The 14112-nt window shown below is 41.6% G+C and overlaps 1 protein-coding gene across 1 annotated transcript in view; it reads right to left on the reverse strand.

Moving 5' to 3' along the window:
- Positions 1–2167: 2167 nt before the first annotated feature.
- Positions 2168–14112, reverse strand: part of dnajb14 (DnaJ heat shock protein family (Hsp40) member B14) — a 42171-nt gene continuing 30226 nt past the window's right edge. Inside the window, exons 5-8 of the mRNA XM_043674465.1 lie at positions 10408–10493; positions 6693–6802; positions 5017–5189; positions 2168–4108 (exon numbers count right to left, since the gene is read on the reverse strand). Of these exons, the coding sequence (XP_043530400.1) occupies positions 3984–4108; positions 5017–5189; positions 6693–6802; positions 10408–10493 (494 nt within the window). The 3' untranslated portion in view covers positions 2168–3983. The remainder of the gene's footprint in view (positions 4109–5016; positions 5190–6692; positions 6803–10407; positions 10494–14112) is intronic.

The following is a 14112-nucleotide window of genomic DNA, read 5'->3' on the forward strand; positions in this document are numbered from 1 at the left end:
CAGTACAAACTGCAAGAGGCCCACCCTGAAGTTTTGAAGAGTACTATATAAATGCAAGTGTTTTATTTGTAATGTAGATGGCAGCTTTGCATGGTAACCATCCATTGTTGTTCAGTGAAGTCATGACTCTCACAAAGGAAATTCACAGGTCAAAGCCCTGGGTCTCAGCAGCAATCCAGGCAGGTGAGCTGTGAGAATCTCTGAAACTTTATTTTGCAGAACAAAATCCCAAACTTTTTTTGTTTCTCTGGTTCTGGTTGTTGGCCAGTGATGTGACAGACAACCAACTTTGAGTGTTTGACCAAAATGCAGAAATCTTGACAATATGCAAGTTCAAAAGTAAACTTATTCATTTTTATTTCAGGACACGAATATTACCACAAGGCATTAGCAGAGTTCCTCTTTGTGGCTCTTAACACATTAATACAGAATAAGATTTAGACAGCGCCTGTTAATTTTATCACTGTTGTATGTTGCAGATAAGACTAATGTAGTAAAGATGGGAATTGTACTCAGTGCTGACTCTCCATTGATATTACTAATTATGTTCACAGTGTAAAATCTCTGGCCATATCTGTAAACAGAGTGCATGTATCAGCTAATATGGGGTAAAGGAATGCAAAAGAAAGATGAATTTATTACTATCCTGCATTAATTACATCAGTAATTGAGGAGAAATGTCTTTCCACAGTGAGTGGTAAGGTGAAGTGTCGATGTGTTTAAGGAGAAGCTTTGTAAGTAGGGAAGCGGGGGGAAGTAAAATCAACAAAGCCTCAAAATAAAAATCAAAAACTGCGGCAAGTACAGAAAACAATTACCGTTTCACATTGTGAATGCTCAGTGTTTTCTCTCATTTTCGATAGGGTATCCACCAAAACTCACTTTCACATCTACATCTCCTTCCTTGACAATCATCTGTGAATTATTCTCTGCGGACTCAAATCAAAGTTCCATCCGGTGTGGTTCAGATCCACCTATGGTTACAGCTTTCTCCTAAAAGTTAAAACTCTGAATCAGCTGTTCCTTCTGAGTCCATATTGAGTCTCCATGGAAAAATCTGTTCAGACCTATTTTCATGCTGCATCCCAATAATTCTAAGTTTATTTTCTTCCAAGCACCAATCCAATTTTCTTGTGAAATCATTGATCACCTCTGTTTCCTCTTAGGCAGGGAGTTCCAGGTTATTCCCAATGTGAGCATAAAGTTCATCCTTGGGACCTCTGAATAGCAGGAAGTATTTTTTTAAATTAGTTCACAAAACGTTACTCTTCCTAGCTCAACTGATATTAATTGCCCATCCCTCCTTGCCCTGAAGGCAGTTGAGATTCAACACCATTGCTGTGGGTCTGGAGTCACATGTAGGCCAGACCAGGTAATGATGGCATTTTTCCTTCCAAAGTGTACATCGGTGAACCAGATTTCTTTTTTACAATAGTTAACAGTTTACATTATGCTATGATTTGGAGATGGCGGTGTTGGACTGGGGTGTACAAAGTTAAAAATCACACAGTGCCAGGTTATAGTCCAACAGGTTTATTTTGAAGCACTAGCTTTCAGAGCGCCGCTCCTTCATCAGGTGGTTATCACCTTCAGCAGCGCTCCAGAAGCTAGTGCTTCAAAATAAACCTTTTGGACTATAACCTGGTGTTGTGTGATTTTTAACTTTGTACGTTATGCTAGCTTTTGTTCTTAGTTCCAAATTTTTAACGACTCCAGATTTTATCATTTTACGATGATGGGACTCGAACCCATTTCCACAGAACATGAACCTGGGGACTTGGCCTCACTAATGCAGTGATAATACCCCCTACCCTGACTGCCTCACCTGCAGTGTTTCCTCTATTTCACCGTTTACATTCCCACAATAGCTGCTCACTCAGAAAACCAGGAGATCACTTTGGGATTTGTCTAAAATGTGTGGCTGAGCTTTCTAAGACATGTTGCCATTGATGTTTATAACATAAGAATATTGACAAAATGGTGTCTTTATCTCAATCCTGTCTGCTGGGTGATGGTGGGAGGAAGGTGATGGTGAAAGGAGTCCAAAAGAAGGGGAAGTTTGAGCCAAATCCTTTGGGGCGATGTCAAGAGATACTTCTTTACAAAAAAGCAGGAAGAGGAATCTGGGAATCTCTCTCTCTATCTTTCTCCTTCCCATCCCTCTATGTTGCTGAAACTGGGGCTCAATTGAGAATTTATAAACCAAGATTCATAGATTTTCACAAAAAAACAAACTAGTGCAGATCATGACAACACTCAGGAGCTCAGGAAGAATCTATAGAGAAAATTTCAGGTGAAGGTGAAAGGTCAACTCAACCTGAATATATTTCTTTTGATGGATTACTGAACAAAGCAAAAGATGGGAAAGTTAACATACACATCAAGCATGATGCAAATGAATAAATGGAACAGCAGGCTCAGAGGCTGAATGGCCTTCACCTACAACGGAAAACTAAGACGAGGATTCTGGGAGATAAAAGAAAGCAGCTTTGTTTTGTAGTGTGTTGGAAGGCAAAATATAATGTTATCAACGTCAGTACACAAAGAAGCTGCTAGTCACGAGCTTGGAACAAAAGAAAAAGTGTGGCTCATAATTATCCACGCTTAAAATAACTTTTATTTGATGTAGGTTGAGAGAAGGATACGTTAAATATATTTATATATATATTACAATCAACATTCCAAATTTACAATACAAACTGATTTCAGCACAGCAAGAGAAGAAACACAGAGCATGGTTCTGAGGACTTTAGATGTTCACAATTTTTTTAGGAAGTTGTACCACCCCACCCTTTAGTGGAATTTATCTTCTGAATTCAAGTACCTGTGATAGTATTGTCTGAATGTTTCAGGGTGTAAATTTATATGTCAATGCCAATTTATTGGGTATCAGATATGCTAATTTGATATCAAGTGTGGGAAGAAATGTTGAACAGAGTCCAACTAGAAATAAACTGGTTATTATTTAACACCACAAGAGTCTGCTTCATGTTTCTTCACCCCAGTGGAATTCTCTAGGTGAGTTTTTCTGTTCTATCCACATCTTTGCCAGTCTCCCACTGCAGTCGTCATAGCATTCAGTCTTCGCAATGAGATTTCTTTGAATCTGTATGTACATTGTCATTTTACTTTTAAGCAGCACAATTAAATGCTGAAGAAATTCAGCACAACTATACAATATTCACAAAAGTCTAGTTTATGTACTGCCACACATGCAACAGTAGACATTCATCCCAAAAGCTTTTCACATAATCCTTAATATAAGGAGTATGTCAATCTATCACTACTGTTTACCTTATTCAGTTAACAGGAACTGACAAAAATGTTGATGAATGCACCTTTCCAAATCAATGTGTTAGAGCAAAATAATGGGGAATGTTTCCAGAATTTCAAGACTTCATGTTCAAGGAATGTATTAAAGTCCAACTCACTGTTAACAAACTATGGAATCATTCTGAAATAGCTATTTATCTTAAAGTATAAAATTTTCAATAAGAGACACTAGCAGGGAAGTCTCTTCAACTATGCACAAGCATCTAAAGGACAGGGGTTATGGGCACAGCCCCCGGGTGCAGGGTTCCAACCTGTGCCATTTAAACCTCAGGGAACATCAACACAGACAAGACTGCTCTGAAGCTAGAACTCAAGTGTTTAGTTATTAAACCTGGATACAAATGACATTAATTGTATTAGGTTAGATCGTGTGCTTTTTTAAAAAGCTAATCTAGAATACACTGTATTGTATAGAATAAAGTGAAGGGGATGTGAAACACACACACACACCAGTCACTGTAAAGAACGTTGTCTTCAACAAATCAATCAGAAGTCTGTGCTGTGTTCAACTGGGTGGCAGCTGAAGATTCTCAAGGTAAGACTCGGTTACAAGACTGAGATTTATAATTTATTTCAAAATGTCAATAGATCAAAATGTCTCCCTGTACAATAAAACATTTAAATTAAATGAAAAAGCCTGGCTGCCTGCCTCAGCCTCCTCGATACAGATCATTAAGTCTTGCCAGTTTTTCACAGCTTTCCATCCGCATGAGTTCTGCTTTCTTCCGTAGTCGGTCATCTCGATATACCTTGGACGCGTAAAGGTAGTCATTTTCTTTCAAGGATAGAGAAAATAGCGTAATTAATGTATAGTATCTGGGAACAATGGACATTGAGAAATTACAAGTGACGGGTATAGGGCAGCCCAATACAGTGAGCTAGCATCACATTGTGCAGCACTGGGCACAGGCCGCACAGCACATAACACAGGCTGCAAAGTGCTGAGCACAGACTGTGCAGCACCGAGGCAGAATCCTCAACCAGCTGTAATTTTCTGCTCCTGTGTATTCTTCACATATGCATGCTCCTGACCATTTCCATTTCATCCCATCAACAACAGGGAGAAGACAATGGCATTGCAATACTATCACTGGATTAGTAATCCAGAGGTTAATAATTTGGGGATAATGGGGTCAGAACCCATCACAGTGGGTACTGAAGTTTAAATTCAATTAATAAATCTGGAATGAGTGTCAGTGATGGTGACCCCAAAACCATTGTTAATTCTCATAAAAAAACCCAAATGATTCACTAATGTCCTTTCGGGAAGGAACTCTGCCCCCACAATGGGATAGGCTCTGACCACCCTCAGTGCAATTAGGGATGGGCAAAAACTGCTGTTCCCTGCCTGTGGAGAAAGTGAGGACTGCAGATGCTGGAGACCAGAATTGAAAAGTGTGGTGTTGGAAAAACGCAGCAGGCCAGGCAGCCTTGGATGCTGCACTTTTCCAGCAACACACTTTTCAACTCTGTTTCTTGCCTGTAACAACCACATCTAATGAACAAATAAAAAAAACTCAACGATTGAAATGAAAAATTTCCAAACAGTGTAAAAACAATATCTATTAAGGTTGCTTAACTGAAGGGATCTCACAACAAAAAATACTACAACATGGTTTCCAAAAGAAGCGAAGAATCACTTAAAAAGAGTGAAAATCACAAGCATAAATTTAAACAACTCACTCTCTTGTCTTTCCTTCCAGCAGTTATTTCGAAGGTTGTTAATATAATCTTCTTCAACACTCTTTTCTACCTTTTGTAACGCCACACCTGTGTATTCTTTGTCAAATTCTTTGTTGACATAGTAAACTACTTTCAAATTACTGGTTTGCTTCTTAACAGTGTGTCCCAGGGCACTGTAAAACACAGAAATACCCATTGGTCAACTTAAACATAGTTAACTCTGCTTTCTCTCCATAGATGCTGCCAGCCCTGCTGAGTTTCTTCAGCAATTTCTGTTAAACACACTTGAGTGACACAACATTTCTCCTGCCTCTGTATTCAATGTCCATTTTCAAAGGAAGACTTGATTTTGGTCAGCACGAACAAGTTAGAGCAAAGGGTCGGTTTCTGACTTTATGATTGCATTTATATAGTGCCATTCATTACCCATGGCTATCCAAAGGACATCATGCCAGTAGTGAAGATCCAATGAAATGTAAAAATGCAGCAGCGAAATACAACAATAAGGTTATGACCAGGTAATGTTTTTGATTTTAGAAAGTGAGTTTAGTTGAGGGGTAAATATTGACTAGGAATACATGAGAAAAACTCAGTTCTTTGAAATTTAAAGCATTTTTTAAAAAAACAAATATTTCAAAACAAAGAACTTTGAAATAGGCTCTCAGATGTCAGGAAGAAAAACATTTTCCTTTAAAGAAAACATAGGATAGAAAACTAGGAATCTGACATTTAGCTCCTGTAAGAGGAAAGCTGAAAGTAGGAATGATTCACTTAGTGTCCTGAGCTCCTCACAAGATCCGTGTCAGGTGTAGCTCACTGGGTAGCATTTATAATCAAGTCAGAATTTGACTTGAGAAGTGGCTTCAAGTCTCAGTTTGCTGCTCTCAGTGCACACACAATCAAGACTGACACTCCCAGAGGGGTACTGGCATGCTGCTCCACGACCAGAGGTACCATCATTCAGAGGAGATATTGAACTGAAGCCCTCTCTAGGCCACTCAGATGGATCTAAAAATTACCCTCATCAATATTTATCCCTTAACAAACAGCAATAAACCAGATCATCATCATAACTTTGCTGCTTGTGGACTTGCTGGGTCTCCTCCATTATAACAATGGCTATACTTCAAAAGTAATTCATCAATGTAAAGTGGTTTGGGACGATCTCAAGTTATACAAGGTGCTATCTCAATGCAGGAGTTTTTATTTTACAAAGGAAACACCACATAAAGCATCCACTTAGTTACACATAGTTGAAACAAAGTATTAAGGCTCATTACCATTTTGAGTAGTTTCTTCCTCAAAGATTTAACTGGGTACCAAACACTGGATTAAACCTCACAGTGTGAAACTACCTCTGATGAACCCTCAAGCTTTACAAGCAGCAAAAGATACTGGCAACATTTTGTTATGGTTGAATAAAAGCTCAAATTAATGCAGCAATAACTAGCTTCTTTTATAGCGAAACTGTCTAGAACATTTTGTCAAGGATGGTATAGAGAAGACACTGGAGGGTATTTGCTACAATGACTTTACTCAATTATGTTGCTGTTCAACTTTCAGCTAACAAGAAGCAAAACCACACACTCATTCCGAGGAAGCTGACTTTAACAAAAAAACAATCCTCTAAGACAAAGAAATTCAGGAAACTATTGGTTCCAGTCAGCAGTACTTACGCTCTGTAGTAGAGGCTGTATGGTGGAGTAGATACCATCAACTGACTCAAAACTGACACCAGGATCAAGACAATAATGGGTAATAGCTGTAAAAACATGGAAAATCCTCCCTGTAAGATATAGGAGAGGAAAGTCAAGATGTAGTTTAATGAGATCATGAGAGTCCAGAGACAGTATATTCCTGTTAAGGTGACAGGAAAGGCTGGTAGGTATAGAGAATGCTGGATGACAAATTGAGGGTTTGGTTAAGAAAAAGAAGGAAGCATATGTCAGGTATAGACAGGATAGATCGAGTGAATCCTTAGAAGAGTATAAAGACAGTGGAAGTATACTTAAGAGGGAAATCAAGAGGGCAAAAGGGGACATGAGACAGCTTTGGCAAATAGGGTTAAGGAGAATCCAAAGGGTTTTTACAAATACATTAAGGACAAAAGGGTAACTAGGGAGAGAATAGGGCCCCTCAAAGATCAGCAAGGCGGCCTTTGTGTGGAGCCGCAGGAAATGAGGGAGATATACTAAACGAGTATTTTGCATCAGTATTTACTGTGGAAAAGGACATGGACGATATAGACTGTAGGGAAATAGATAGTGACATCTTGCAAAATGTCCAGATTACAGAGGAGGAAGTGCTGGATGTCTTGAAATGCATATAAGCGGATAAATCTCTAGGACCTGATCAGGTGTACCCTAGAACTCTGTGGGAAATAGGGAAGTGATTGCTGGGCCTCTTACTGAAATATTTGTACCATCGATAGTCACAGATGAGGTGCTGAAAGACTGAAGGTCGACGAACGTGGTGCCACTGTTTAATAAGGGTAGTAAGGACAAGCCAGGGAACTACAGACCAGTGAGCCTGACCTCAGTGGTGGGCAAGTTGTTGGAGGGAATCCTGAGGGACAGGAGGTACATGTATTTGGAAAGGCAAGGACTGATTAAGGATAGTCAACATGGCTTTGTGCGTGGGAAATCATGTCTCACAAACTTGACTGAGTTTTTTGAGGAAGTAACAAAGAGAATTGATGAGGGCAGAGCGTTCGACATGATCTATATGGACTTCAGTAAGGCATTCAACAAGGTTCCCCATGGGAGACTGATCAGCAAGGTTAGATCTCATGGAATACAGGGAGAACTAGCCATTTGGATTCAGAACTGGCTCAAAGGTAGAAGACAGAGGGTGGTGGTGGAGTGTTGTTTTTCAGACTGGAGGCCTGTGACCAGTGGAGTGCCACAAGGATTGGTGCTGGGTCCACTACTTTTCATCATTTATATAAATGATTTGTATGTGAGCTTAAAAGGTGTAGTTAGTAATTTTGCGGATGGCACCAAAATTGGAGGTATAGCAGACAGCAAAGAAGGTTACCTCAGATTACAACAGGATCTTGATCAGATGGGCGAGTAGGCTGAGGAGTGGCTGATGGAGTTTAATTTAGATAAATGCGAGGTGCTGCATTTTGGGAAAGCAAATCTTAGCAGGACTTATACACTTAATGGTAAGGTCCTATGGAGTGTTGCTGAACAAAGAGACCTTGGAGTGCAAGTTCATAGCTCCTTGAAAGTAGAGTGACAGGGAGAAAGGATAGTGAAGAAGGCATTTGGTATGCTTTCCTTTATTGGTCAGTGTTGAGTACAGGAGTTGGGAGGTCATTTTGCAGCAGTACAGGACATTGGTTTGGTTACTTTTGGAACACACTGTGCAATTCTGGTCTCCTTCTTATCAGAAGGATGTTGTGAAACTTGAAAGGGTTCAGAAAAGATTTACAAGGATGTTGTCAGGGTTGGAGGATTTGAGCTACAGGGAGAGGCTGAACAGGCTTGGGCTGTTTTCCCTGCAGCATCGGAGACTGAGGGGTGACCTTATAGAGGTTGATAAAATCATGAGGGGCATGGATAGGGTAAATAGACAGGATCTCTTCCCTGGGGTGGGGGAGTCCAGAACTAGAGGGCATAGGTTTAGGGTGACAGGGAAAAGATATAAAAAAGACCTAAAGGGCAACCTTTTCTCGCAGAGTGTGGTGCGTGTGTGGGAATGAGCTGCCAGAGGAAGTGGTGGAGATTGGCACAATTACAACATTTAAAAGGCATTTGGATGGGTATATGAATAGGAAGAGTTTGGAGGGAAATGGGATGGGTGGCTGGCAGGTGAGACAAGATTGGGTTGGGATATCTGGTCGGCATGGACGGGTTGGACCGAAGGGTCTGTTTCCGTGCTGTACATCTCTGTGACTCTATGATCCTATGTAGTGAATTTCTCTGTTGCCATGGTTCAACAGCAACCTTAAACATTTGCAGGGTTCAAAGTTAGATCAGACATAAATAATGATCCTATTTAGCAGGCGGGCTTACAATGTGGGAGTTGCTGCTTGCTACAAATAACATTTCAACAGGGCCTTGTCCTCCGCAGGTTAAAGAAATTATGAAATCATAAGGGGCAGGGATAGGGTGAGAGCCAGAGGCTTTTCCCCAGGTGGGGGAGTCCAAAACTAGAGAGCATAGGTTTAAGGTGGGAGGGGAAAGATTTAAAAGGGACCTAAGGGGTAATTTTTTCATGTAGAAGTTGGTGTGCATGATGGAGTGAGCTGCCAGAGGAAGTGGTGGAGAGGCAGATAAAATCACAACATTTTTTAAAAAGCAACTGGATGGGTACATGAATAGGAAATGTTTAAAGGGATTTGAGCCAAATGCTGGCAAATGGGACTAGATTAATTAATGAGTTGGACCGAAGGGTCTGTTTCTGTGCTGTGCATCTCTATGACTCTGCCTGGGTATTGGGTATTTTTTCTGAATTAAACAAAGTGAGGGGGACAATTGTTCCCTGGCGCCTTCTCCATGGCAATGTTTCAACTGGATCTGATTGCCAACCAATCAGTACCCTTTTACAGATATTGTACAAAACGTTGCTCCCATTGAAATATGGAATTCTGTGTCTGTCCTGTCAGTGAAGTTGAAAAACTTGGGCAGCACATCGCCACCCCATTTAAAAAAAACTCTCTATTCAGGTATTGGCACAATTACACATAATGCACCCACTCCACCCACCCTAACACGTATATTAGAAGCTCAAATACCTTCCCAAGGAAACACAAACTCCATTCCCAAGTCGGCAGAGCACCAAATTGACTGGAATTCTTTGCTCCACAAAGGGGTTACTTAACAGAGATTTCTAAAATGATGGAAAGCTGTTTGATCAGGTAGCTGTATAGAAGATAATTCCACACATGGAACTGAATAGTTTTAAGGTCGAGGTGGTTAGATTCATGATAAGCACGAGAGTGAAAGGTTATCGGGCGGGTAGGCTTGGGTAATTAGATCTTATCGATTGGCACAACAGGCTCAGAGAAGCCTAAACCGAACCCTAACTCAAATATTTGCATGGAACATGTTTGGAATTGTACAGACGTTCTATACAAATGCAAATATTAATTCTGTTCATAACCTTCTCTCACCAATAAAACAAACAACCCATGCATTTGAAGAGAAATTACAAATTTTGAAAGTCTCATGTCCGCCCACAGCCTGTGGGGAACACCGTATGGCTGCTCTCTCAATAGAGAGAGAGAGAGAGAGAGAGAGAGCGAGCGCAAGCGAGAGCGAGAAGTTTGGTGAGGCTGAGAAGGTGGGACCCAATTGAACCCACACTGTTGGCATCATGCTGCATCCAAACCAGCCAACCAGCCAATTGAGCTAACTGATCTCCCCCACAAATGTGAATACATACATCAGCTCTCTCATCCTCTCTGTCCGCTCTGTGGTATGATTGATGAGATCCTCGAGCTCTTCCATTATTGTACGGCTGTGTGTGTCCTAAAAGAATGAATAATGGAAGAATGAGCAATCCTATCAACACTGAAAACATCAGACTTTCTGGCATGGAGATTGAGATACATTTTCTTGCTTATTCTGCAAAAACAAAATTGCATTAGAAATAATCCCAACAGAGCACGGAAACCAATGCAAATCTATATTGTAAAAATAATCAATTTTATGAATTATTCACACAGCAAAGCAAAAGAAAGGCTCAATATATTTTCATAATGTAGTAAGAATTACATTCTGCATTTAAAAGGCCTTCTGTTCAGGAGCTGCACGGTGGTTCAATGGTTAGCAATGCTGCCTCATAGCACCAGGTTTGATTCCACCCTCAGGTGACTGTCTGTGTGGAGTTTGCACATTCTCCCCGTGTCTGGGTGGGTTTCCTCTGGTTTCCTCCCACAGTCCAACAGGTTAGGTGGATTGGCCGTGCTAAATTGTTTGTAGTATCCAGGCTAGGTGTGTTAGCCACAGTAAATGTGAGGTTACGGGAATAGCGTGAGGAGTTGGGTCTGAGTGGGATGCTCTTTGGAGGGTTGGTGTGGACTGGATGGGCTGAATGGCCTTTTTCTGCCCTGCAGGGATTCTATGATTCTGAACTCAGTGGGTTCAATTGTCCCAGGTCCTAGTCTTTGCCCAACTTTCCAAGCAGCAGTGTTTGTTGCTAATCCTATTTATACATCTTCCGGGGCTGTCCTGTATTTTTCTGCTTATCCAGTTTCTCTCTCCTTTCACCATCACCCGTTGGTCATTTAATCTCCCCTATCTTCCACCCTATCACAGACCCTCCCTTCTGTTCTTCCCTCTCCTACCACCTCTCCCTGTCTCTGTACCTGCTCAAAACCAGGTCCTTCTCCAACGTACTCCAGTTCTAGTGAGAGGTCAATGAGCTTCATTTGAATCTCCATGGATTTTGCCCGACTTCCTGGTTTTACTTACACTTTAAAATTTACTTCAACATCAAACCTCTGGAATGTTACTTCTGTTTGGTTTCTGCTGATATTTATGTGGAATTGACTATAATAGTGAAAAGGATTACAAGATTTCAAACCTGCCCATAGTTACTTGTAGAAGGTGAGGACTGCACATGCTGGAGATCAGAGTCAAAAAGTGTGGCGCTGAAAAAGCACAGCCGGTCAGGCAGCATCAGAGTAGCAGGGTAATTGATTTTTTGAGTGTAAGCCCTTCATCAGGAATGGGAGGGGGAGGGCCCAAGAGATAAATGGGAGGGGGGGTTGAGGCTGGATGGAAGGTAGCTGGGAATGCGATTGGTAGATGAAGGTGGGGAGTGAAGGTGATAGGTTGGAGAGGAGGGTGGAGTGGATAGATGGCAAAGAAGATGTACAGGTAGGACAGTTCAAGAGGGCAGTGCCAAGTTGGAAGGTTGGATCTGGGATAAAATGGGGGAGGGGAAATGGGAAAACTGGTGAAATCAACATTGAGCCCGTGTGGTTGGAGGGTCTCGAGGTGGAAGATGAGGCATTCTTCCCCCAGGTGTCAGGTGGCTAGAGTTTGGCGGTGGAGGAGATCCAGGACTTGCATGTCCTTGGCGGAGTGAGAGGGTGAGTTAAAGTGTTCAGCCACAGGGCAGTGAGATTGTTTAGTGCATGTTACATGGCTTGGTGTTTTACATTGGCTCAAAAATCATTTCAGAGCTGAAAAATGTGTTGCTGGAAAAGCGCAGCAGGTCAGGCAGCATCAGAGGAGCAGGAGAATCAACATTTCGGGCATAAGCCCTTCTTATACCCGAAACGTCGATTCTCCTGCTCCTCGGATGCTGCCTGACCTGCTGCGCTTTTCCAGCAACACATTTTCAGCTCTGATCTCCAGCATCTGCAGTCCTCACTTTCTCCCTCAAAAATCATTTCAGCCAGAGATGGAAAGGGCTTTTTCAAATTAGATATAAACCCAGCTACTAGAGTCCATTCCAACTCTGTTCCAGTCATGAGCCATTGATATTGGTTCAGTTTTACCCTTATGCTAATCTTGTCAGTGCAGCAAGTTAAGTGTTGCCTTCAGATGTCTAATAGTTATGATCTCTGATTACGTACCATCCACCCTCATTCACTCCCAGTGAAAACTCTTGGCCCAAGTGTCCATTTAAACAAAAGGTGAGATTGTTTACCTTCCCAGTAGAATGTTGGACAGTGGAGTGTTTACAGAGGAGTTACAACATGGAAACTCCTGCTTCAGTATTTATGTCAGAGTTTATCAGCTTGATGAGTCAGTACCAGAGTCCCATGGGCCCACATTTATAATGACAACAAGAAAAGGCAGCTTGGACTGAGCCTCTCTTCTACTGCAAAGTCTCTACAGCCCAGAAACAGGCCTTCCACTCAAAAAGATCTCACCTCACATATCAACCCCCTCCTTGTCTCACCCTATCATTGTCTTCTGTTCTTTTCTCCCTCATGTTTCCAGCCTCCCCTTAAGTGTCTTGATAATAGCTGCCTCAAACATTCCTTGCGGGAGTGGGTTTCACATTTTTAAAAAATTCATTTAGAGGATGTGGCTATCACTGGTCAGGCCAGCATTCATTGCCTAGAGGACAGTTGAAAGTCCACACTATTGCTCTGGGTCTGGAGTCACAGGTAGGCCAGGGCAGGTAAGGTTGGCCGTTTCGTTCCCTAAAGGACATTACTGAACCACACCACCCTCTGGATAAAGATGTTTCACCTGAATTCCTGAATATATTTATTGCAGATGATCTTGTATTGAAAGCTCCATATCCTAAAGTCTCCCACATGGGGAATCACTATCTTCATTTCAAAACCCATGAAACCCTTTTATAACTTTAATGATATCCATCAGGTCACCTCTTATCGAACCTTCTTTTCCAGAGGAAAATGGCACAGCCTGTTCAATCCTTTCTGAGAATGATAATCACTCACTTCTGGCCTACTTTTTGATTTTGAATCTTCTCCATTGTCTCTCTTTCTTCCTGGTCTATACCCACATTCTCTCAGAGTGAACAGGGACATTATCCACCTCCTCTCCTTCCCAAAAGGACTCTTCTGGAATCTGACTCAACCCTTCCTTCACCTGTGAACCTTGACCTCAAGTGTCAGTAGACTTTTGACAGTCAAAAAACCTGCAGAATCTGGAATCTCCAGGACTTAAGGACCTAGGAACAGCTACAGGGAAAAACTAGAGAGCAGGATAATCACAGGAGTATGAAAAAAAATGCTCTCATCCATTTATGGAACGATTTTGTATCTTACTTATTTATAAAAATAGATGTTGATGGACAATCATTCAATTGGATAGTGACGTGCCCTACCCATGTCCTGATTGAGTGGTGAGGTGGGATGTGTATGATAGATGTGTGCGGGCAGCTGAGAGGCAGGAGGCATGTGATGAACCAACCTCCATTTGTTGAGAATCAGGAGAACCTTGGCTCATTTGCCTTTGTTGTCTTAGGAATAGGAAGTGGCCATTCAGCCCTTCGAGCCTGTTCCTTCATTCAATGAGATCGTGCATGTTCTCCCACCAAACTCCACAGAACAGTATTTGCCCCAGATATCTTGATACCTTTGGCAGACAACAATCTAACAACCTCAGACCTGATGGCACTTGTGAAAGAGTGCTCCCGAACATCTATCAACTTTTGGGT

This window comes from Chiloscyllium plagiosum, chromosome 32, assembly GCF_004010195.1.
Source record: "Chiloscyllium plagiosum isolate BGI_BamShark_2017 chromosome 32, ASM401019v2, whole genome shotgun sequence".
In the NCBI taxonomy this organism is placed as follows: domain Eukaryota; kingdom Metazoa; phylum Chordata; class Chondrichthyes; order Orectolobiformes; family Hemiscylliidae; genus Chiloscyllium; species Chiloscyllium plagiosum.